We start from the raw sequence: 27,429 nt of genomic DNA on the forward strand, positions 1-27,429 counted from the left end.
CTGGCTCCAGAGAATATATTTTAATCATTTTATATTATTGCCTCCTTGGGTATTCACTGATTGTGTGACTATATTATAGGCACAATTCTCACAAATTTGGCTATCTGGCTTTATAGCTTATAGAAAATAAGTGTAGCTGGGTCAGATATGGAAGGTAAGACAGACAAGCTCCCTGACTCTATCAAGAAATAATACTTAAAAATTGAGCAACTAATAACCAGTATTATACTGTAGAAGTTGTATTGGGGTCCTCTTAAATAGAGGGAACAGCACAGTAATTGATTATTCAAAATGATGGCTGAGGTCATCCTCTGAATGCTCAACTATGTACAATAAATTATGCTTTAAATGGTTTGGAAGAAGATAATCTATTCTAGAAATACTGATTCCTTACTTAGTTTTTTAAAAATGGGATGAGAGAAATCTATGTGGTAATTAGAAGGGATAAGCTTCAATAATCGGGACGATGTGTTTCTTCATGGAACACCCCATTCCTTGTTGGTGCTAGATAATTGGGGTGTTACTATTAGAGAAAGTCATACTTACCAATATATTTCAAAGATCCTGGATCTAGATAGTATCCCACTCAGCTTATTTTTCCTAAAACTTAAACTAATGGTTGAAGAGTCTTTTGCTTATCAGTAGATTCTCGATCCACTGTTAGATGACATAAATCTCATTTGTTATTTCACTAAAGAAAGGTCTTCTCTCTAAACAAATTATTTAGCAATACTCTACACTGTTGTATTTAAGATAGATAGTAATAGAATTCTACTTCCTATTAACAAACATGATAAGGCCTGCCACTGTAATGTTAACAGCCTGAAACCTAACGCTACAGTAATTCTTATTGCTGTGCGTTTTTTTTTTACATCTTTGTGTTCCAGTTAGCAAGTAACATTCCAGAAATTAACAATTATGTTTATGAAACTATTTCAAATCTTGTCTCTTACAAGAAACATAGATTTGAGTGTCTTCCCAGCTTTATGCATTCTAGACTTCGGCAAGAAAGGCCTGTAGGAATCTTGTTTCTGAAACAGCTATCAATAATAGCAGTGGAGGTGTTGGCACCAGAACGTCAGTGTATCTGCTTTTTGAAAGACAAAACTCCACAGACTGTCTGTCTGTCTGTCTATCTACCTAATCTGTTTCCTATTATATTTCTTAAGTGTTATATTTGTGCAAATAGTACCATAATATAATTTCATTATTACTGAAATATCCTTTGTAGTTCAGTAAAAAATAGAGTAATTGCTGCTAAAATAGAGTCCCTCAATTTTAAATTCTTTACCTCATGTTATGTATTTTACATATTTACATTGAGGTTTATGTTCTATCTATTTTTCCTATTCTTGGTAAAATACCACAAGTACTACAGAAATGAAGAAACTATGTGACTCCTTCAGCTCCCTACTCGGAAGGAGAGACCATCCCTCTCTGCAGCCCCAGCCTCTGCCTCCCCCGATTTCCTTCTAGTTCATTTCACTGGACACTTGCTCACAGGTGCCAACACACAGTACAAGTTTCTAAGGCTCCCACCTCAAGTTCAGCAATTTCCTGTTCTGAAGGGGCAAAATAAAGGTTTTCTAATCTCTATCTGCAGTTCTATTATGTCTATAAATTTATAAGAGGGTAAATCAGACTGAGAATCCAATCAGATACTGTCTGTTCTCTGAAAACTTTAAGTGGACATCCAACATCAGATCGTTAAGCCTGATAAGGAGAGGCAACCAGTCAAGGTGACACTCTCATCACAAACATAGCTTGTTCTATTGCCACAAGGCCTTGCAAACCAAATTAATCCACTGAAGCCATGTGAACTGGTAGTTGTCAACTGCTGAGAAAAAAAATTAATAACTTGGACGAGGAAAAGAAGGTCACAGAAAGAGAATTGAGAATAGGTGTTTCCAAAAGGTCAACTCTGTCCCTGGGAAATCTGTGAGGAAAAGGAAGCCAAATATGGAAAAAATATTCTCTAGCTATTAAGTGGTATAAAGAAGAACCATAATAGGTCTGAATGCCCCTCCCCATTTTCTTCATTTCACTCTTTCTATTATTTACTAATTATTTAAAAAAGAGGAGAAAATGATTTAGTTCTATAGATCAGTAAGATATACACAAGTGGAGAGCCAAGAGCTTTATGAAGTGATAAGATAAATTAAATACATCATTTTTATTTTATGTACACAGAACAGAGTACTTGCAACTTACTTTTGGAAGAATTCATCGAGTGTTCTAAGAGAATTGCTCAACTATGTAATCCATTCGTGAAGAGTCTCCTTTAAAAACCATTGTTAAAAGCCCAGAAAAATTACCAATATGTGCTAACCCAGGAGTGAAGTTCAGTTTGTGTTATGGCAGTATTTGTTTCAACCATTGGACAGCTAAAATGAAATTTGTCTACAAATTAATTCTCAACTTCCATGACAAGTGAGGCAGATACTCAAAAAACAACTATTGTAATAATTTTGTTCACTTGTGGAAGAGAAATAAAGCAGTGACTTGGGGATGTTGAGTTGTTCCTTCATCACCCTTATCTCTCCACTCCTGTGATTTGTGTAAAAATGTGTGGGAAGACATCAGTTTCTAATATCGTAGATATCTGTGCAAATCCTAGCCAGTGTATCTCATTGTGACCATTTTGCATTATGCTGCAGAAATCTTAGCAGTATGGAAATATGTAATGCCCTTATAACATTATCTGATCTTAAGGGGGGACACATTTCTAAGGTAAAAATCATGGAAAAGACCACATTTAATTCAGCTCATTTTATATTTATTGCTTCCTATAAGTAAGTACTGTGTTAGAAACTGTAGAATTACTATCTCAGCCAGATGATCAAGATTTGCATCATCAGTGATGTTATATCCGTAGTATGTGTCCCTGGTATGAGGTGAAGAAAATGGCACTTTACCTCTGGTCTTCCTTCCAAAAGAAACTCATAACCCCAGTCAAATCATGAGAAAAACACCGGATGAATCCCAATTGAGGGACATTCTACAAAACACCTGACCAGTACTCCTCAAAACTGTCAAGGTCATTATAAACAAGGAAAGTCTAAGAAACGATCACAACCAAAGGGTATCTAAGGAGATATGGCAACTAAACGTAATTTGGCATCTTAGATGGGATCCTGAAACAGAAAAGAATGTAAGGTAAAAATTAAAGTCTGAATAAAATATGGACATTGGTTTAAGGGAAAAAAACCCGAAACCTGTGGATTGCTTTATTATTTAGTTGTATTGGCTACAACATACAATAATGCCAGATTTGGCATCCTGATGGCAGCGCCTTGAGAAGAAATGTGTGCTATTTCCTGAGACATAGGTCATTTGATAAATGCACCATCACTATTACTACACAACTTGACATGGCAAAAAATTTCTTCTCTTCTGTTTAATATTTTCTCTACTAAGAAAAAGATATATAGGCTTTCCCTATTTCAAGAATGGATGGTATTCTCAAAGATCATTTAAGAATAATTGTGTGGAACTTGGTACACATTTCCCTGTGATACTCGTACCCTATGTAATAGGTGTTTGTCACATATATATCAAATTAACACTAATAGTGCTTTAAAATTTACATATGATCATTAACCTTGGTAATTAACAGCTGTATAGACTTACCTATGAATCTTATTTTAAAAAACTGTTGCCTGGTTCCAAATCTCATGGTTTTATCAAGTCTATTTTTAACTCAACCCATAATTCTGATATGAATCGTCGAAAGGGAACCTCTGGTGTATTACAGTTTATGGTGAAATGCGTTTACAGTCCTATTCTGGACATCAAGACATATCTTCCCCAACTGCTGTCGTGGCCACTGAATTGGATTATCCTACCTGCCTACTTTGCATACCAGGAGCTGAGAGCAAGACTCCCTGAAATGAAAGCCTTTTGTGGTATTTCCTTAAATAAGAATTTCAAGAGTCAGGGATTGGAGGACAGGATGGAGAAGAGAACCACACATTAGGAAAAAGAGAAGCTATGGGTACCAGGGCTTCCTGCAAAGTGTTTCTCTTTCAGTACCCTTGGAACCCCAGAATGATCAAGCTACAAGTGACTTTCATAGGCATGTCTAGTCCAAACCCTTCATTTTACAGAAGAGAGAATGTCCTGCTCAGTTGGTCCTGGGCCAACTCCCTGATCACTTCTTTTACTATATTCCCAGAGGCCTGGGAGGGTGGCTTATAGTCTGTCTTTTCATTTTCTTCTTGCCACTCATTGCTTTTTACTCTCTTTTCATTCTTTGGCCCACTGTACCCATAACCCCAAGCCTGCTGTCCCTGAGGTTCATGCAAATCATTTAGAGATAAAGGGGAAACATAAAAATGGGGGTACATAGCAAAGTTTCTGAGTCCAGAAGTAAAAGCTGACCCCTAGTGTTCATTTGAGTCCTGCCTAACCCTTCTGTTCCCAGTTCAATCTTCTGACCTTTGATTAAGATTACAATTAAGACTAATTGTAAGGTTTAATTAAGATTAAACTTTCCCTTATTTCTTCCAATATTGTAACCCCGTCATATAAAAAATGACCTATACAAGAAGGTAAAGACTTCTTAGTCTTTTGATAGAAAAGAGATTTTTGTATTTGAGGGGAAAACTTGGGCTGTCTTTGCCCATCCCTTCTTTAGAAATGTGGGCTGTGGCAAACACTGTCCTCATGACAATTGAAGGAGAGCTCTGCTGTAATGGATGTTTTCTCTGGAGTGGCATGAGGTGATAGGATGAGGATGAGGGATGCTTCCTGCAAGCTTGAGCTGTTGGAGCACTGAAGGCAGAAGGAGGAGCCATTTTCCCCCATCTTCTTTGCCCGTAAACCTCTCCTCCCTGGCCTTAGGAAGACATGTGGTACCAGTCTAGACCACCTTGGTCTGCAATCATAGGCAAAAGACTCAGGCTGAGAATCTGAGATGTATGGGAGGGAGAAGGAGGAAATTAGTCCGCACTGAGATGAGAGAGATCTTCCTCAGACCACTAGTCTCTGATGGCTCTCCCTTTATATGAAGGAAATACCCATTCTGGCATAAATGAAGTTGGGGACCACATGCTTTTGTTGTCTGAATACATATATGCAAGTATCTATATTCTCTAAAGCAAAAATAATTCCTGAATAACTTAATAAATGAACTTTCTATTATGGGCCAATGATTCTCTTAAAGTAACAAACACTAGGAGGGAAAAAAATCTTTAATTCCTTTCTTGCCAATATTTTTTCATGGCAATATATATTTACTCAGGCCTTTATGTCAGAAAGAGAAAAATTCATCTCAAATGGTTTGGAAACTATTTAAAAACTGAATAACCAAAAACGCATATTGATCAATACATTTCAAGCTAACAACGGGTAGCGTATCCTTACTCATCTTTTACAAATGCTGCTCTGATGTTTGAATTTTTAAAAGATTCTCTTTTGAGCTTCAAGGTATTTTCCTTTGAGGTCCTTTTATTTAACTGGAGCCCACACCTGCACAGGCCACATCATAGGCGAGAAGGCGTAAGTACGTAGCTACAGGAATCACATTCTTCACTGAAATGTGTAATAAAATAGCGTATTATTCAAATATGTTGTGTAACATTTGCCTTTATTTTTCAAATATCAGAACATTATAAAAACTGCAAAGATAAAATCAGTCAGTAAAAAGTAGTACAGACTATAAGTCAAAACACCAGTGCCTTATGCCTGAGTCTTTATGACTTTGGCTAAGTCACTTACCATGTCTGGACTTAGTTCTTTTAATTTTAAAAATATGGAGGTTGGATTAGATGAGCTCCCAATGATGTTGATCCAGATTTTGAACTATGCTAGTATCTTAATATTTTGAGATAAACGCATCTCTAAAGTTGTATGATTCTCTACCATCTTGCTTAAAAGGAAATTGAATTTTTTGGAATAAGTGTAAATATACTCCAATGTGAAACATGGCCAAGGTTTCTTGTATTTAATTACTGAAACCAATCACTTATCAGCGACTGGTCTACCTATTTGCAAAGCAGAAGTAAAATATTCATTATCCCATCTTCACAGAGAATCAAGGAGTATAAGTTAAATGAGAGAAATTTCAGAATTCTTGGAATAAACGTGCTTTCTAAATGCATAATACATACATCACTATCATTCTCATTATGCAACAGATATGAGAAATGCAATTTTCCTGTGTATTCCTGTTGGCTGTATCTCCTCAAGGGAATGTATTTGAAAAATAAGTAGAACTATTTCATGACTAGAGTACTCAAAAAAAAAGATTCTGTGTTCCTGAAAACCACAATTTTGGAAGTAGAAAGAGCAAACTAATGTTACCTCACATTCCATGAAGAGGAGACTACACTTTCTGGAGAAAACTGACATAATGAAATACTTTAGATTCATTAAGTTTCTTTCAAACTTTCTATTTCTTCAAGTTTTAACCACTACTGCTAAAAGAATAGTAACTATACTGGTGACTATACTTATATGCTTTACGGCCAAATAAATTACAAATTGCCCCTTTTTGTTTAGCATTTTAGGAATAGGGTTTTTATGTTTAAAGGGATTTTTTTTAACCTTATAGTAATAGGGACTTTTGTAAAATGCTTATTTGAAAAACATGATTCTTTCAACAGGAAGTAACTCCCTATACAAACAAACTATAAAACGTTTCACTCTGTTTTCCAACGAAGTCAAAACATTCTGCTGTTAAAGTTTAGTTATCAATGAGACTTTTTATAAAGTGATTAAATTAGTAAGAGATGATTGATGACTAAATAAAGACTATCCGTTTTTATTTTAGTGACTAAGCTTATTTAATGCCAAACGTTTGAGAATCAGAGAAATAAGGACATGTGCCTACTTTTAACGTCCACAAAGTTAAAGCAGCACCACGAGGCAATAGTGCCTGTAGTTCAAGCCCAAATCACCTCTGTGTTAAATATACAAATAATTATTATTTGTCCAATTTCCAATTCCTTTCTCTCTACATAGCCACTTTTCTGGCTGAATTTTTATTTACTTTACCAGACCTACCACTTACTCAATGCACCAAGCTTTATTAAATCAGTAACTATTGTGGCATAAAATCCTGTGTACTAAATTAAGTGTTTACTCAGTAGATGGCCAGCATTATATCTTGCATGTATCATAGACCACTTATATATATTTTGTGCTTAAGGCTTACTTTCTGAAAATTTTAGCCCCTTTTTAACTATTTCTGTAGATATTTCTTTATAGATTGCAAATGCTCTTTGATCACATAAAAGGTGAAAGAGGATTTCTAGGCATTTATCTGAACATTTAAGTAAGCTAGGATTCTGACAAACTCTCTACAAAATTTATTCTTATTTACTTAAGTGTATGTTTGATGATACTCTACAAAGGCCTAAACATTGAAGAAATCAGAACTTGGAAGTACAAAGTCATCAACAGAGCTAGGACCAAAAGCCATGAGCTTTTGTCTGTATGCTATGATGCTTTTTTGTATTGTTTTTAAGTGCAGAGTAGACATTAATTGATTGAATCTCATCTTACCTGTTACAATTACAGAATTGGAAACTTGGTCATAGATGAGAGTCTGCGTGTGTTTACTGAAACATTTTATTTTTATAGATTTCCCCAATAACTGATAAAACTAAACTCGACAGAAAATAAAAATACACCCGAGAGCAGATGATCCCAGGCAAAGCCATGGTAACTGACTTGCATGTGGATTAGGAGATGCTAAGGCTTTATTTGATTTTCCTTGGAGACACTTAGAGTAGACTTCTGAAGCTAATTTGGATTATAGATGAGCTGGGCTAAAGCAAATAGGGCCACATTAGCCTTTTGTTCCATTGGTTCTTAATTACTGGATTTTGTAGCGCATCTGGAACCATTGTTAGATTCCTTTAGATCCTTGGCCCTTTAAAAATGCACATAATATTTTCTGCTTTTTAAAATAATGCTGAGTTATTTCTGTTATTGTAATATCACGGTGAAGATAAAATTCTAATTTCCATACATTTTTGTACTGGGTTGCATCATATGTGGTTTCCAACATGTAGGGAGAAATGTTCCCTTTTAAATAATAATGGTCATTCATAAGGTATAGAACTCCATTTGCTATTTTGAACTGATGACAGAATTGATTCATGGATATATGGCAACGACAGAAAAACAACTGTGGTGAATAATAAAGGACACCTGATTCTTACTCCTTGACTTTGTAGAAGCTGGCAATATTGAAAGAATTGGAAAAATAAAAAATAATGGTGATTATCAATTTCCTAAAGAAAGTGAGTATAATACTGTACAGATATGCAGTTTTAGGGAGAGAGAGGTTGAGATTATTCCACTACTGTTTTTTTGTCTCCAGACTATGCATCTTCACACCTGCAGCTTTACATTTTTATTGCTTTTGGAACCTCCTTTGGTGTGTAAGGAGAATTGAAAAGAGGAGGTGAAAATCTAGGCAACTTTGTTCCTTTTTAGCAGTTCTGAAGAGAAAAGTTCAGTATTTTGCCATTTAAAGAGTACCCAATATGATTAGCAATTGTCTGGATTCTAATCACCATAGCCCCAAGTGAATCTTACAGTTGGGCACGTGTGAGAAGTGATATATTATCTCTGTCTCCTTCACCCAACACACTGATTCTCTTGTTGTGCAGTGATTTTCATGTTGTTAACCTAGTTTAGGGGTTTGTAAGCTCTTTGAAGTTACAAGCAGAAAGGATATGTCAATATTTGCACTTTTCCGGGAAGAAGATCCATAGCTTTCATCTCATTAAAAATAACAATAATATTCTTTTAAAAAATTGGTATCTCAAACTACATTAAGGAGCTTTAGGAAATATACTTTACACTCCTTGCTAGATTTTAAGCAACAAACATCAGGAACTGTATTTCTTACCGTATTTCCCTTAGTGTTTGGCAACTGTCTCGCTCATAAACAATGTTGCACAGATGGATTTTAGAGTTGCATTAAGCTGGGCCTAATTCCTAGGACCAGTACCTCATAGCAGTGTGTTAGTTAGGAACTTAGGTTACACATTTACCTCCTTCAGGCAAAAGAAATTTCTTTAAGAGAACAACAGCCATTTACTGAACCAATTTATTTAGTCCTCTTCCCCATTCAATCTTTTATCACCTCTAAAGAAAATAGAACGATAGAACGTAACTGATGGATTCAAATTACCTTCAAATAATTGCTGAATAAAAAGAAAGAATGAAAATGCCCCTCCAAGTTATGCTCCATACAGGTGGTTAAATACCTGAAGAGGCGAACTCATCCACAGTTTAGTTTTCTTACAAAGGTCCCTTCAGTTGGTGATTTCCATGTTAAAAAAAAATGTTGTTAATTCAAAAAAGGGAAGTGTACAGTCTCTGGGATGAAGATGTAACTCTTGTCCCTAAAAAGTAATCTAAATGAGAAAAAAATGCATAGAAAATATTAAGAAACAACATTTCCTTAGTTGGAAAAAAGAAACTACTATGGTAATATTCCTGTATTGTTTGACTTCCCAAGAATCAGGACCTGAAGCAAATAGGAACAGAATGGACGATCAAGAGCATGATTATCTTAAGGACCCTTCAAAATGTTTCTCACCAACCACTAGATAAAATCGTCCAACTAGGCACTGTTTTAAAAGTTAACCTCGTAACATTAGCAAAATAACTAGCAAAGATTAGCAAATGTTACTGATCTCTTTGCATTAAAACGTACGAAATATTTTATTGAACTGTAATTGGTGCCTCCAGTGTAGGGGGCAGTATATATTTCTGTGGATTTTAATGGCTACATAGAAAATGTCTACTATTTAACATGAGATTTAAATGTCCATCCCATTAGTTAAAACACTATCAGTAATTAATCTGATAGTATAAACAAATACAATCAGATAGATATAAACAAAGTCAAGAGGATTTTGCTGTAGAAATGCAAACACAAAGTAACTACCTTACAATTTGTCATCCTGTATCTGCTTTTTTAAGCAATGTTTTTTAAAGCTGTATTCGCTGTTACACAACTATTGTTCATTCCTATAGATAAAGGACCAGAGGGGCAGGAGCCAGGGCCAGTTTATAGAGCCCCCAACACTCTTGGAAGGAACACATCACCCCCAAGACTCACTGGGCAGTTGCTGATCTCCTTGGCTCATTTTAATCTACCCTAAAATTCTTATAAGGTTTCTGGAACCTCCTGAGGCTTTCAGAGGGGTTAGAACTATGGTTCTCAACTCTTACTGTGCAGCAGAATCACCTGGGGAGCTTTTTTAAAAATACAGACGTTTGGGTACCACGTCCAGAGATTTCTGATTCACTTGGTCTATGGTGGGACTTGACTGAAGTAGTTTAAAGATGCTCAGGTAGTTCTGATGCACAACAAAAGGCTGAAGATCATTTCTTTAGATATATTTCCAGCCTAATTTCACAAGGCTCAAATGTAAGAATTTTAGGATGTCTTCAAGAGTTGTAAGTAATAACACCATACTTTAAATATATAAAATGGTATCAAAGTGTCTTAAAGAGTTTATCCTCTTTGCACCTGAGATTTCTAAATCCAGCAAGTGGATAGGATATTATTCAAAATGATCTCATTAAGATTTTGATTAGCTAGACTGCCAGGAAATGCTTGACCACATACAAAGTGTCACAGGGTCTGATTCCAACAGATGTCCTTTTTAAGCACCTGTTGGAGTGAACTCTGCCACTGGCCCTTTAAATGGGATGGAGTTTTAATTTTCCAAAAGTAGCGAGCCAGTTGGAATGCCAGAAATGCACATTTGCTGCTTATGTTCCATTCTAGTAAACCATCTCCTGAATTACTATGTTGATCTCTCGATTGTGTAGTTAATGAGAGAAGTCTACAAATACCATTACGATTGACCAGCAGCCTTGTTTGTAGATGTTTGTTAGAGGGAGTTGATTTCGTATAATCAGCCAATAATGAAAAACAATGCTGTTTTTACCATCTCCTGAATCTGTCAAGAATTCACTTGTTAAAAGCTAAAACTGTAAATTGGAGAAAACTGAAACTCACCTAGAAAGCTGTTTCATATTTCTCCCAAATGGAGGGTCTAAATTTGTGTTTGATTACGATGAAATAGCTAAAATGTTACACAGCTTAACACCAAACATGCCTGTGGATGATTCTATCCCAAAACTGACATAAACAAGCAGTGTTAGTATCATTATCTCATGTGTGTTCATCATGTCTATCTATAGCATAGCACTGCATCAGGTACCGCCTGGCTGAAGGTCATGGGTTCCACATAGCTATTCAAATACTTTATTTTTGAAACAGCTGAATTACTCTCTGACCTGACTTTAGTGAGTGGGAGGATCATCTTCATCTTTATGCCTTCCTGCCCTTTCTAAAAATAGTAGGGCCTTTAACAAGGAGATATTTTAAGCAGCTCATATTCACTTGTCTCATCAGAAGAAGCTTATTTTGGCCACATGCATGTGTCAGATTTGCGTGTATGCATAGTTAGACTTTTCGAGCGTAGTCTACGCTTCTTTGCATCACTCAGATAAGAAACTTGCAAACAAAGACATTGGGATTACTAGCTGAGAGTCAGTGGGTAAACGTAAATGAAGGGAAGGCACTTTTTAGGAATGTGAATATGCTTCCGAAATCATCCATTCCAGACATTCGCACATCAGTCCTCAGCTTTTCGGATCTGTTTTCATAAAACCTGGCCGTGAGTTCGCTCCAGGGACCTCAATGATCTTGCCACTTTTAATAAATACTTATAGGAGCCACTGCCAGCCTGTGGAGAAAGGAAACTAATGAGAAACTGCCATCCAAAATCTGAACGGCAAAAACAAAACCAAGCAAAACCAAAAAATCTAAAACCAAACCAAAAAAGAACAACTCAGACAATCCGTGCTCACAAGAAGACGCGTAGAAAAAGCCCGAGATGTAACTTTGATTTGGTAACTGGATTTATCAGTCACATGACTGGCATGCAGTGGGTACTTTGTATTTTTCTACTTTGAAAAACAAGTGCAAATCTATGTTATTCTGCACAACTGGGACCAAAAAATTATGAGTGTGAGAAAACACAGACTCTAAAAGCAAGATGGAATTTCAGCAGGTAAACCCTGTTCCGCAGTCATGTCATTCCGGTACAGTTGTACGTGGTACTCGTGTTTGCACGTCTAAGAAATTTCCATTTTTTCGCATCAAAAACTCCAGATATGAAGCTGAAGCTGCTTTCTTCGCCAACCTGAAGCTGTCTGATTTCAACGTCATTGATACCCTCGGAGTTGGAGGTTTCGGACGAGTAGAACTGGTAGGTGATTGTTCTTTAAATGCTTTTGAAAGCCTCTGTTCTCTTTTCTTCTTTTTTCTCTGGATTAAGATTTCTCTCTTCTTTTCTCTCACATTAATTACTAATGTTTCTAAATCAGTACCAAGTACTTTCACATCAGCATGTCAGAGTTTGCAGTGAAGTGGGCTATGTTGTATAGTCAATAAACTAAAACTAAACACCAATTTACTTATTAGAAAACCTCTCCGCATTAAATGAATGGTAAACACGTTTACTTGGTGAGGAGTCACAAAGCACTTTAGCCAGCTGATTTTCTGTAATCTTTACTTCCTTAGTTCTGAGCAGTGCTCACCAACTTAATTATGCACCCTATCTACAATTACAATAATTCAAATGTAAATTTAAATACATATAAAGGGAAATAGGATATATACATATGTGTGTGTGTATATATTTTCATAAAGATCCTTAGCACTGCTTTAAAACATCAAGTAAATGGTGTTATTGTAGTAATTCTGTGATTCTGTAGTTGCAAGCACCTATTTAGATTATAGTGCTAATAGTTTGAATATGTTATAAAATTTATTTCACATACTTTATATATATACAGCTAAGTGCTGAGGGAGATGATGTACTTGTGTATAAATTAAACATGTCTCATGAATGAGGTATAAATAAAATGAAAGCATACTTCATTGGGCCTTTGTTTGAAATATGAATTTCAAACTGACGTAATGCAACAAAAATTTTAAAACAGTGTATTCTGGCGACTGAGTTGCTGCATTCTAAGACTGTGTGGCTATCAAGCCTTTTGAGAACGCAGATTAATTTCCACCTCTCTGCTGAACGTGGAGGAGGCCCTGATACCAGACACCAGTACAGTATGTGAGGAACTCCCTGAGACTGTGTACAGTGCAGTAAATAGTTACCGTTGCCATCAAGGGACAGGAGAAATCCCCTTCCATAAAAGTAGATTGACCCAGAGCTATTTTTGTCATTTGTCCGTTTGTGCTGCAGTTGGGATTTCTGACTCTGACAAAAAGATGTTATTTACCTAAATATCAGACAAGAAGGTTTTAAAGCCATAACATGTTTTATTGAATTTGCCTTATGCTTCCCTTAATGCTGGCTGGAGATATGATAGGAATGTGACTTCTGACTTGACAGTCACAGAGTGCCTCTGAGGATCCTTTTCAGTTATAGGAGTAAAAATCAAGTAAGGGCCTAAAAGGCCCTTTTGCTTTTCTGAATCCTGCCAATTAATGCAGTCATAGATTTATTTTTCAAGAACTTTGGTTTTGTGGCAGGTTGTAATTATTCTATAGGTAATGAAGATTTATTAACAACTTTATCTGTGAACAGTTTTGCATTGGGGGTGTTGGGACTTATAAGCAGGACAGGGTATAACTCCTTGCCATGAAGGCTTATTGTCTGATTTGTTTATTTACATAGTTGTATGTGTCTAAACCCCTCTCTGGATGAAGCCGTATGAAGGACAGAATTCCCCAGAGATTGCTTTTGCTAGTGTTTGTTATAGTTTCTTAAATATTGTTTTTTAAAGACTATGGACAATAAAAATGCTATTCTAGTGGACCACACACACAAAAAAATCACTGTTATAACTTTGTGGACACCCAGAGGTCTGAAAACTTTAAGCTGTGAACCTGTAAGTTACCAGTGAGATATTTTATGAAATGTAAGAATTTACTTAGGAATTTTGAAATATTGAAAATAGTTCACAGACACTGAAACCACTTAAAGCTGAACAATGACATGCAAGCCGATAGTGAAAAGCTTCTAGAAAATTCCCTCAAAACTGTAGGAGGAGGCACAAACTAACCACAAAATTAGGGAATATTCAATATGGGCATATAAAAGGTAATGCAGTTTAAAAAAACAAAATATGTGTTTGTGTGTGTATGGTGTGTGTGTGTGTCTTTGTATGTGTGTGTGTGTGTGAGTACATACATATTTGTATATAATCTCCATCCCAGGAGAGATACTAGATAATTCAGCCTAATTTTCTTCTCATGGTTATGATATTTTACTCTTTTACACAGATGTTTATACTAATGAAAACCATAACCTCAAGGATTACTTTAGGTTGGAAATATAGCCCAGTTTTAAAAACTTTAGATAGGTTGATGAATGATAAATCCATAATGGGTCATTAGATAGAACCAGTCCATTAGGAGAAGAGGCACATGTCCTTAATCTTTGAAGTGACATCATCTTGTGTAATCTTGTGCTTCTCAAAACACACCATTGAATAGTCAAAATACTCAGATTGCCTTCACTATTCAATGTGGACGAGCCATTTAAGCGATCATCAACACCCTAGAATTCATTGCCCCCAGGTTTTACCACCTACGAACTGCCCATCAATTACTGGGTATGAAAAATATTCTTTTCTGTGAGTGTTCATTTTTTGCAGGTTTTCAGTGATGCCAGAGTCGGGAATCTGGCCTCAACACTTCGACTGTAGTTACACATAGTTGTAATAGCATATAGTGAATCGCTATGAAGACAGTGGTGACTGCACAGAAGGCAGCAGTGTACCTTTAGAGTGGTACCCACACCATTCATAGTTAGGAGGAGGATCTAGGCAGAGCTCAGTTCTATTGTGACACAGCAGATTGCTCTTCACTCTCCTCTGAGAATGATGCATGCAAGATAATTTTGTCGATATTATAGAGTGCTAATGTGTAAGCACTCAAATGGATTCACTTCACTTATGTCTATACAGTGCTGAGTATGTTCATACCAAGTATAGAATACTGATACCTTGAACCTACCAATCCTTAGTTTAACAATAATGTTGATCAGGTAAATGATATTGCAAAAAAATACCACAAGACACACTTTAATTTTATGATAGTAATTTTTTTTATTTTCCCAGGTGTAAGACTATAAACTCTTGAATGGTATGATGAATAGGAGATTTGAAATTTCGACCTCCATTTCCTGTTAGAACTGAATTAGGAATGCAGTTTCTCATTGTTGTTTGACATACAGATTACGTCTGTGCTATTCCACATAATGATATACCCTTCAAAGACTTCTTAGCATCTCTTAATTTTTATCACTTATGTCAATTTAGATGCAGGAGTATTTTTCGGTCAGGAGAATTGCTAAATAATTTATTGCCAACTTTTGGAGATGAGAATATAATTTTGGCACATAATAGAAACAAATATTTGCTCACTGATGAGACCAGCAGTGTGAAGTAAAGGTCTTATATGAATGGGAATTCTGCTCTTAAGTTATTCAGTCTATTTCATAAATACTTTTAGCATAACTGATTTTGACTAGTGTAATGTCAGACATGACCTATTCACAGCTATTACCTTTGGGAAGTCATTTGGATAGCTTTCCTTTCTGTTATCTGGCATATACCATATTTTCTGCCCATGTTTTTTATTTTGAAGAATGGACTTTCCAATTTATTCAATGCTACCTGTTTACAGCATATATTTCAGAAGACCGCATTCTGGGGCCAGCCCAGTGGCATGGCAGTTAAGTTCACACATTCCGCTTTGGTGGCCCGGGGTTCACCGATTGGGATTCCGGTTGCAGACATGGCACTGCTTGGCAAAAGCCATGCTGTGGTAGGCGTCCCACGTGTAAAACAGAGGAAGATTTGGGCATGGATGTTAGCTCAGGGTCAGTCGTCCTCAGCAAAAAGAGGTGGATTGGCAGCAAATGTTAACTCAGGGCTAGTCTTCCTCAAAAAAAAAAAGACCACATTCCGTTTATCATATCACTTTTAGCAAAAGAACTCAGTTCTCTTTTTCTGTATGATTTACTCTAAAACTCTAAGAACTGCTGTAAGGCATCTAGGTAATACTCTTAATTTACAGGGTATAACTGTAAAATAAGGAGATTGATTTTACAAATCACAAGTGAAAATTAGTCCCATTGCTTTATGGTCACATTCCTCTTGTCAAAAGGTGCTTGCTTTTCAGGAGAGATTTATACAAGTCAAACTTCTTTGTAACCTGGCAATGCTATCTGGTGGTTGCTTTAAATATTAGATATTTAATCTATTCAGCAATCCAATGTTTCTTTTACCAGAGCACAACACTTAGATAAAATAAAGGACAAAGATATGGAAGACATGATCTCTATCTTCTTGCATTATATTCTTTCTACGTCATTTATTACATATTTTTGTAGCTAGTTGTCTGCTGGGACATACAAAATTTGATAGAAAATAGCTGCTGCCTCAAGGGACTCTCACTCTACTGGGGCAGGGGGACAATCCTGTAAGCCGATAAGTAAACCCATAATCAAAGTCTGAGCAGCACGTGCTTGCTGCATCGAGGAGCAAGACTTCCTGGAGGAGATGGCACTCCCAAGACAGAGGGAGAGTTAAGACATTGACATAATTAACCTGAAGCATTATGGTGCACTCTTGCAAAACGAAACTACTGCAGGATAGTTTATCAATAATGTTTATTAATATTGATATTACTTCCTTACCTAAATAGTCAAGACTTTCTTTTGAACCCTGCTTTCTAATCTTTAAATTGCTTTCACATCCAGTATATAATTTTGCCTTTTAGAGCTATCCTGGGAGGAGAATACAGGGCATGATGCACATTTTACAGAAGTCAAGAATAATGCATATAAGTGACCCGAGACCACATGGTCATTGGAAGAACTGTTGTTATTGCCCAGAACTACTGATTTTTTAACCAGAAGGATTTTCTATCATTCTGGCTTTTAAAAATATTTATATTCTTATTCCTACCACCATTAGCCACCACCATAAAATTAAAGTGTTGCTTCATTGTCACGTGTAGACCTTTGTTTACAAAAATGCTTCTAGAATTCAAGAACCTGGATTAGCCTTAAATCTAGAATAGATGCTATGATTGTCCATTCTTCACCTCTTCTTCTGTTAAACCTTCAAAGGCTCTCCCTTCTCTTAATCCTTTGCTGCTCCTATTTTAGCGGTAAAATGTCTTTGGAGAAAAAAAATCAGAGTATAATGTGGTAGCTGAAATCCAGAACCCTAGAATTATACGTTTTGGATTCAGATCTTCCCAGCTATGTGTGCTTAGTCATTTGCTTCCGATTTCTGAGCCTCAGTTTCCTCATCTCTAAAATCATGTTAATAATAGGATATGTGACTCGCAAGATTGCAAAGATTAAATGAGTTAAAGTCCCCAAAATAGTGCCTCGCACACTGTAGATCAGTAAGTGTTGTCGGTGTTGTTACTATTATTAAGATGTGCTGATGGTAACTATCTATTTATCATTTCCAGCTATACTCATAGAAAAGGAAGGGAATGGAAGAATTGTACTCTTTTTCTCCCATTGCTAGGCCAAAATCTGAGAGTACAAGCATCTTTCTCATGTAAGAAAGGGCCTGAGGTCTTCAAATGACCTTCAGTGATAGCTTCTATTAAATTCCCAAAACCACTAAATCTCTTTACTTTCTGGTCTGTCATGAATGGAGATGGGAAACAATTTTCAATCTTTCTCACATTGAACCTTTGTGCACCTGAAGTAGCCTGCTCTTATGTATCCATTTCTCTTCTAAATTGTAGCGCCCCACCTCTTAACCTCTCAATAGGAAATTGTTTTCGTGCAGACTGCTGAATCGTATCCAGTTTCTCCACAGCCTTCTTAAACCATAGCACCTCGGTTGGGCATAATAAGGTCCCGGTTATTGCCAAGTGGAGTACAAAGGTCACCTCACATTCCTTCTGTGCTACAATTGGATTGCCCAAGAAGCGGCAAAGTAGTAAGAAATTGCAAGAACCATTATTGCCAAGTGGAGTACAAAGGTCACCTCACATTCCTTCTGTGCTACAATTGGATTGCCCAAGAAGCGGCAAAATAGTAAGAAATTGCAAGAACCATGCCACATGCGTCAACCACATCTGGGTAACACGGCCTGTGTGTTGTGCATACAGGCCTCCATACCACCTTCATGGCATTTTTCCCAGCTGCTTGGGCACTATGCATCGCCTGCAAGCAGCCCTGGAGGGCTATGTAAACCAACTGGACAAAAAATAGAAACTAAGAGGTGATTAAGCAAGAAGTTAAGTGATAAGCCCATTGCTCAGTCAGCAGAGTTTTGTTTCATTATTATGAAAGGCGAACAGCTTAACTCCACAGGGAAACCCCACATAAGACAAAAACATTTTAAGAGCCTCTTACTGCCAAGCCACACGGCAGTGAAATAGAATAGCTGTGGGATGGCTGGGCAGCACTGCCGTTTGTGTCCACGGTGATTTATGCTGCACAGGATACCCAGGGAAACCCCGCGGCCCCAAGCCCTTGTCTGCTCTGTCACCAAAGTGAGCAAGGACTTTGAGTTGGTTCTCAAAGTCTGCCTCATTTTAACACAGCTTTTCCCTAGGCAAACTTACTTGGTGTATTATTGAATACGTCATCTCGTTTTAAGTTTATTCTTCAAAAGAATAAAAACTGACACAAATATTAACTGTGCTAAATAGCATTGATTTCTAAGAAAGTAGGTCATTCAGATAGCTAATGAAAATCTAATTCAATAAACACTAATCGAGCATAATAGGTACAGTCACAATATACTGCCACTCCTAAAATATCTGACCACAAAACAATTTCTAAGCAGAAATCACAGATAGTAAAATCTCTCTAGTTTGACATATGCAAATAAAGTAAGATATGCGTGACTTCATCTTGTTACCTTAGAATGTATTTCTTTTGTATGTTGATAGTTGTATATTGATAGACTTAGACTACATGAATGACAAGAAATAGAACGCTTTCTTACACGTCTTTTGAAATTATAGAAATTATATAGTATCTATTGAAATGAGTATTTGTCTTTAAAAGTGTTTGAACTTAGTGACCTACAGTAAAGTAAAATGTTAGCAATTCCTCCTCCAAACTTGCATGTGAGCCTAGAAAGATCAGTGTAAATCTAGAAGGCACTGGACATATCTTTTCAAGGCTTAAGATAATTGATGATAAAACAGTTTATCCAAAAGTTACACTTTGGTCAATGCTCGCTGTTTTATTTTCTGTGACATAATTGATTTTTTTACCCAGTGAATTTATGGGCACATCACATTTAGCAAAAATGTATCCATTAAAAAAAATCCCGAAATATTTTTTATGGGATATAGATATATCAGAGCTGATTTCTGACCTCAAGGAATTTCTGCCTTCTCCTAAGTAAAAAGATGAGATTAACTCTAATGAAAAATAGCAAATGAAGTCCTTTTAGTATTTTATTAAATTCTAAACTATACAGAAGAGTTCTCAGTATTTCAGAAAGAGAGAGAACTTTTGGACCTGACAGAGGAAGTAGAGAAGGCTCTAAGAGGACCCACGACTCAAGCCAGCGCTTAGAGAATGGGTTGGGATTTAAATGAACAGATGCGGAAGGGCCATTTCAGGCAAAGGTTACAACACAGAAGGCCACATGTTTTCACAGGACACCAAAGCAAGTGGCCTGACTAGAGGAGAAGTTGTGTGAGGGAGCAATGAGAAATATAATTAGTAGCTGATCGATAGAGTATAACTGTATTATATTCTAAAAGGTGGTTGGACTTTAAGGCATGAGGCATTTTTAGGCATTAGGTCAAGTGATCAAAATAAGTAAACACAGACTCAGTTCTGATCTTGCATCCATGAAATAAAAGACTACACTATAAGGTGACTAGACAGGCTATTTTTAGGTGGCACTGCTTCCAGAAATACACATCATAATTCGTCTTCTGAATAAGGTAGTTTGCTTTGTGCCAAAATGTATTCCACATCCCTGAAAATTTTTGTAAACACTTTCAAAGAGAGATCCCTTCCATAAGAGGGAAAAGCAGTCCCCTTGTGTATATTAGCAATGTTGAAAATAGCCATGTACTTTTAAATAAAATTAAATAGTTTATCTTGCTTTCTGGAAATAAAAATAAGCAAGATAATTCTGTATGTTTCAGTGTAGCTCATCAACTGTATACATTTAATTTATTGCTAATTCATACCCTATCTCTCATATTAATATTCCCGGTTGCCATTGACACATGCCACATATTAGTTTTAGCACTGAGCCGTGAGATCAGGAGCTTTTGTGGGCCAGATAGCTTGGTTCTTAGTCCCTAGCTCCGGCCAGCTGCCTTGCAAGTTCACAGGAAGAGTGAGGAGATTATCAATACCCAAAAAGTCACAAATAAGCTAAACCAATGGGAACCACTGTATAGTCATGGCTGCAATCTCGGATTCCGCATCCACATGAACAAAGCAGTTTAAATGTTTAATGTGACTATGTTTCATAGAACAAGTTAGCATAAGCAAAAAACAGTAAATACGTGTTGAACTAGCTTAACTACATTTGAAGTAATTTATATTTGTACAAAATCCTGTGAAAAATTTGAAGGATAAAAACAACAGATAGGAAGAAGTTATACTATTTTTTTAATATCAGAAAGGCTGAAGTTTGAATGCAGCATATATTAAGACACTGAGACCTGATTATAAGCCGTTTGTTTAAAATTACTCCAGTACATAACAGTTAAAAATTACAAAGTTATTTATGCCTTACATCTCAAAAGCATGACTAGAATGCAAAACCTTTCATGAGTTAATCTGATCACATCTCAAAGAGTTGAATTTTGCAATATGATTCTATTTCAACTCATTTTAAACCTTCACAGTCAATAAATGAAAGAAAGTGAAGTGTCGACTTGTGATCCTCAACTCCATCTATGTGAAGTTTCAGGTCACAAGTGTGCTTTGAGTGTTAGAATAAGTTAAAATATGTGAAATGTACAAGTGATCAATTTAGAAGTGTGTAAACAAGTTTTAAAACTGTCACAGGTAGTATCTTTTTTATGTGAGTGAGATTCTGCATAGAAATCAGATCTTGTGCAGGGGAAAGAAAATTTTGATTATTTGCTGAAGGAAAACAATTTAAAAAGTGTCATAAGTAATAAAATCACAAATATTAATTGTAATAATCACTACAAAATGAAATAAGGTTTATTTAACACAGGTACTGTAGGGAAGTGAAATGGTCTTTTTAAATTGCACATTTCAGTAAACAATCTTGAATCAAAGTAAGTAATTTTTTGAGTCAAAACGAATCAGTGGTAATTCCTTGAGGGAAATCTCAAGTGTTCTTTGATTTGTCAGTGATTTCTGTAAAATAGTCCAAATCTTTGTTCAGGCCGTAATTAAAAATAGGAAGTGTGACATCTGTTTTCTGATCATCCTCCAAATTGAAAGTTAAATGTCTTTTTAAAAATTAAAATGGAAACTATCTCCTCTATGAAAATAACTTTACTTGTCTTTTGATCAATTTGAATTTAATAATGTAGACACTTGCTGATATTTCTTGTCACTAGTTGTAGAAGTGAATTTTAAGTCTAAATACAAGTTAACGGAGCAAATGGGGTCATTGGCATTTTTGATGGGGGGGTTGAGGTGAACGTGGGAAAGAAAACAAGGGTGGAAAGCAGAGAGTCTCTCTCTTGATTATCACTTGTGCAAATGGCAGATGGAGTCAAATGAAAAAGCATAGATAAAATAAATTAAACTAAGCTGCTTTTCTCGACGCCTTTGTTTTGAAAATGGTATAGCTATACCTGGCCGTATATATATAACTTAATGGCTATCTCTGAAATAAGAAGTTTTACACATAAAATCTTTACCACATGACAGTGCCATGCCTCTATTCCTCATCTCGGAAAGCTTTCCAGCTCTGACATTTCTGTTAAACTCATGGTTCATCCTTTGTGCTCTCTGTGTCATTTGGGCAAGTGTCATGCAGGCTGTGACAAGTTCCTTATGCTGTCCTCCCTCATGTATCCACCTGGATGCCGTGGTTCACTCTTAAGTTTTAGACGTTGACTAAAAACGAAGACATATCATGTTATTGTGTAGTGCAGAGGGAAAGGGTGAGGAATAAAACTGAGAAAAGAGATTTTAACAACAGGTTGAAAACAAACAGGAGCTTTTCTGTTACGATTTTAGTTAATGTTTGCCGGAAATTTGTAACACTATTACACAGAGAAAAGTAAATCTCATATAACAATTAGCATTTTTGGTTAGGAAATGTTGGGGAATACAATCCATTACTAATTTGTAGAAATAGAAGCTTTCTGTGCACTTAAAAAATTTTCCTTTCTTTGATGAATGTGGTCAGTCAGTTCTTTCTGAATATGTGGGCACGTTAGTATGTCAGGTCCAAAAACATTATTTGAGTCAGAGCAATGATATTGTTTTTTTCTTTCTCTGCTAAAGTAAAACTTTCTTAAATTCTGACAGATAAATTTTTTCTGTCCTTTCTCTTTCATTCACTTGGTTGGAATAACTAATTTAAAAATAAATTTAATCATGAATTGTAATAGTAAAATACTTTTTACGACTATCCAATTTAATTAGCATTCCCTCATATCTTGGAAGTCATGGTAGAAATGATAATCATTCTTACGTAGCAGTTTTAAATTTTCAAAGTATTTTCACATATGCTATCTGATTTGATCTTTCAATATCAGTGTCTGTAAGATAAGATCATTTTTATTCCCATTTTATAAGTGAGGAAAACGAGGCTCTAGGAGATGACATGAACTTGCATATGACTGCAGTTTGTACATTATTAAAATATTAAAAGGCATTGTCTAACAAATACCTATTATTTGAATACATAAATTTTAAAGAATTTTTTGATAATCATTTACATTTTGCTTAAATTGACCCATGATCCTATCTTTTTTTTGAAATTAGGACTTTTTTGAATTTAGGACTTTAAATAGTAAGTACAGAAGTCATTAAAAAAGATAATTTTTAAAAAATGTTAATAGTTCACAGAAACTAGAGTAAAAATGAAATATAGTTTTGGTTAATTGGGGAACTTTTATTGAAGAGAGAAAGAAAGAGAGAAACACATTTCTGACATTTAGTTCATTAAAATGTAAATTAAAAAATATAACTATCTCACAATCAAAGAGAAGAGCACGCATTTTCTGGCCTTTTCTTCTTTTTAAAATTCTTTAAAAGCTTGGTTGAGGTATAATTTACATACCATAAAATTGCACAACCATCACCACAATCCAGTTTTAGAACATTTCTATCCCTCTAACAAGAACCCTTCTGCCATTTGCAAATACTCTCAATCCCACCCCCAGCTCTAGGCAACTACTAATTTACTTTCTATCTCTAAAGATTAGCCTTTTCTAGTGCATAATTTTTTTAACTAAAACTTTGTTTTACACTAACTGGCCTTATTTTCTACATGTATAATTGTACAGCTAGTTCAATATGCATCTTCATACCCAGGTGTTTATTGAACAGCAACTTCATGTCTTTTTTTCTTCTTGAATTTTGCCGTCCTTTCTTGGCTGCTTTACACCTGCTTCAGCTTTGTTACTGTGCTCAGCTGCTGCAGAACAGCACTGTTTATGTTGTTTCCTGAACGTGGTGTGAGGCTAGTATCTGATAGGATCCTGAAGAGTTGTCTGGCCAGAGGGGATTATTGGAGAATGATGGAGACAGAACAACCTGGTGCTAATGCATGAAGAGAAAGTCTCATCGTTGGCTTCCTGGTTTACTTGGTTGTTAAAGTTTTATTATGGGCCTTCTGCTTACCTTGGTGAATCTGGTTAAGAACTGTAAGTGGCGCAGAGAGAAGCCCACTCCAGCAGTTAGACACAGTTAATCTAACAGGCTGGGACCCTAGCGCTCAGTGGGTCTAGGGCTTCCATTCTCTCTCCCTCCCTCCCCTCTTCCTGTCTATCTTTCTCTTCTTTCTCTCTTTCTGATAGACTCCTCACCCTCTCTCAGTCTAGGACTTTCTTCCTCTTTTTTTTCTTCCTTTTCCTTTCCTTCCTTTCTTCCATTCTTCCCTCCTTCCTTCTCTCCTTCCTTCTTTTCCTTTTTCTCTTAGAGAACTTTCCTTTTCACTGTGGAACTTCACGAATTCCTACAGTTACCTCAATTTGCATTAAAAGTGGGCTACTTAAATCTTAAAATACAGACCCATTGCAAAATTATTTCTGGATTACATTCAAAGCTATTTCCTCCCAGTTTAAAGAGAAATGATTTTATGCTGTACTACGTAACATGGATGCCTGATTGAAGTTGCATGCTGTTTTGTTTAGAGAAAATCTTTGCTGTTCCCATCTTGCTGTTGTCCAACTATTACAATGACCATGACTGGCTGGATTACCTTATGCCTTGGAGCCTGTTTTAATGCTCTTCTTCTCGGGAAAGCTACTGCTGTTTTTATCCAATACATATTCTTTGAAAATTAGTAACACACAGAATACAACAGATAAGAAATCAATCACCTTCTGGTGTTGAGGTTGAGAGAACAGAGAAAATAAAACCTCCACCTCCCAACAGAACGTGCATGTACTATAGACTCAAGGTCCTACTTCCACCGTGGACCATCCTGTTTCCTTAAACTACCTTTGTGTTACTTAGGCAATTCCCCCTTTTCCTTTGTCCCAAGCTATTGACACATGTTTGTTGGGCTGTTTTCATAAGGTTAACTATAACTAACGTTGTGTAAAAATGCATATTTATCATGACAAATTGCAGATGCATGGAATTTTCCAGCTGGAAGGAGCCCTTAGAGATAATATAGTTTGGCCGATCATTTTCTGAGAGGTGGCCTGAGGCCCAGGGAGGTTGTATGAATAATCATAAGCTTATTAGTGAAAGACCCAGGACCAGAACCCAGGTTTCCTATATAAGCTTTTCTAAGCCCACTTCATCACCTTTGTTCTTTAACATTATCTTATTTAAATGAGGGCATGAAGGGAGATGCCCTTTTCCTGTTGTGCATGGAAATGTAATTTGAACCACATTATTGAGGAATTTTGCATAATAATGAGCCATGTGAATGGACAGTTTAAGCCTTGAATTTAAGAAATCATTTTAATTACAGGAGAGTTCAGAAAGTCATTTTCTTCCAAAAAAAAAAAAGAAAGAAAAGAAAAGATACCTACAGTGCAAAATAAACTATGAACTGTGAATGAAAATGTTAACTAGATGAAGAGATAAACAGATTCTAAGGACCAACTCACAGCCAGGGGTACCGAGCCAGTCTTAACCTTGCTGTGATCATAACCCTCCCTCCCAGGAAGAGCAGAGAATGAAGTCCAGCAGGAGAAGAGCCTTTCTAAGGCAAGTACCTATCCCAGATAGAAAGGAAGCTTATATTTAAATACAGCCAGCAAGCATGTCTTCAAAGCTCTTTAAAATGCTGGTGGCATTGCCTCTCATCTTCAGGTCAGTATTATTTGGGCACCAGCTGGAGCACAACAGTTAAGAACTTGTCAGAATCTTTGTCAGAAATTCCCACATGAAGATCCACTTTGCCCAAGCGTACATTCATTCAAATGGCATATGACACTTCACACTGAGTACTGTTTTACTGTAAATGAAACTTTCACCAATTCTAATTTCTGACAGAGCACATAACATTGCTTGTAAAAAATAAAAGGAAGATACTGAGTATTTGCATTTGCTTGTTCATTTTCCCTTTCTAGGAAATTTGAGAGTAAAACCAGTGTGGTACAATTATCGGCAACTTTTAGAAGTAGCTTCTCAAACCGTTACTTATTCCCTTGGTAGAACTGAGGTGGATCGGGTTAGGGACAGGCGTGGGTACAAAGAGGCATTCAGCCTGTGGGGGATCATATTTTGAGGAAGTTGCTTTGGCCTAAAGAGACCACTAAACTAAGAAGCACAGAAGAATGAAAGCAGCTAATATTTGCTGAATGTGCATTCTGTTCCAGACATGGTTCTTGATATATAGGTCCTTTTATTTCATCTTCACAGGTAACCTGTGAGGATTATCCTCATATTACAGATGAGGAAACAGGGACAGAGGGAGTTTCGGAAACGTGTCCAAGATGGCAAGCCAAAAAAATGGTTGAGATTTAAACAAAGGTAGTCGAATTTCCGAGCTCACACTCTCAACCAGTGCATTAGCCTCTACACCGAGGGGCATTAGGGTAATCTGCACAGGAAGAGAAATCCGCCGAGGGAGCGTGCCTAACCACCTAGGCTGGGAAGGATTCCTGGGCAAGAAGAGGAAGAAAAATATACATTCCTTCCTCTTCTTTTGCCTACCTCCATCCACACTCAACACATTTTGTATCTCTAGCTGACCTGCTACAAGGTAACAATAAAGATCATCATTATCTCAAAAATCAGCACAAGTTTACCTGGTATAATTAATTTGGCAACCAGGAAAAATAAAAAGCAAACTAAATTTCATCTTAAAATTGTTCATGCATTAGTTTTGTTACAACACTTTTCTAGTAAAACATTATAGCTTAGACTCACCAAATATACACTGCTATAACTTACACTAAGAGTTTATATTGAAAAAAAATTATGGCATGTCCTTTAAGGAGATGAATAGGGTGGCTCAGCTCAAACTTGATAGATTGTTATGCTATATACAACTTCTCAAGGTCTTTGCGTTCATGGAATTCTAGTAGAGTGGTTTCCACTGAACTGGAATCCTTTGAGAAAGTCAGACAATAGTAAATAGCTATTAAAATTTAAAAGACACAACTTTTTTTTCATGACCAGAGTCATTATTTTTATGCAGCATAAAAGTGAGATATGCTCACTGTATAAAAATAAAGCAATTCAAAAAACTAAAAAGCAATAATAAACATCTAAAAATCTCCCTAAGGGAAAACCATTGTTAACATATAAGTGAACACATTCCTGATGGTCTCTTCATAAATTTATGTTAGATATAGATATAGATAGATATATACTCACAAACAAACACACTATTTATAGGATCATAAAATGTATGCTGCCTTATAACCCGTATCTTTTTATTTATATATACATTTTGGTTATTTTTCCATAATGTTAATTCATCCTTTTCAAGTCGTCATTTTTACAGTTGCATTGCATGGATGTACAATAATTCATTTTTCCAAGCTCCTATTCATGGACATTTAGATTGTTTCCAAATTTGGCCATTAGAAACAATGTTGAGTTGAACATCCTTGAAGGATCTTTAGTCAGTTGTTGGTTTATCAGGAGATTTCTGATGAACGTGTTAGTTGGGCTTTATTCAACTTTACTAACTTCAGCATCCCAGACTCCCTGTGTTGAGTTCGCTCACACCAGTAGTATTCAGTGCTCCGACTTCCCTATCAGGAGCCAGGGTCGTGTAAGCCTTGTGGCATTCTAGTTTAAAATGGAAATGGAGATTCTGACTAAAGGCTAT

At 36.2% G+C, this 27,429-nt stretch overlaps 1 protein-coding gene across 5 annotated transcripts in view; it reads left to right on the forward strand.

Moving 5' to 3' along the window:
* The window catches only part of PRKG1 (protein kinase cGMP-dependent 1), a 1,184,543-nt gene that overhangs the window by 1,128,082 nt on the left and 29,032 nt on the right, over positions 1–27,429 (forward strand). For 4 of the 5 annotated variants that reach the window (XM_014866734.3, XM_014866733.3, XM_070487907.1 and 1 more), the window contains one exon: positions 12,155–12,251. In XM_014866734.3, the coding sequence (XP_014722220.1) occupies positions 12,155–12,251 (97 nt within the window). Of the gene's footprint in view, positions 1–7,763; positions 7,783–12,154; positions 12,252–27,429 lie in introns of those variants that run through there. The other variant, XM_070487903.1, reaches the window with a different exon arrangement.

The sequence above is a fragment of the Equus asinus genome, chromosome 2, assembly GCF_041296235.1.
Source record: "Equus asinus isolate D_3611 breed Donkey chromosome 2, EquAss-T2T_v2, whole genome shotgun sequence".
Classification (NCBI taxonomy): Eukaryota; Metazoa; Chordata; class Mammalia; order Perissodactyla; family Equidae; genus Equus; species Equus asinus.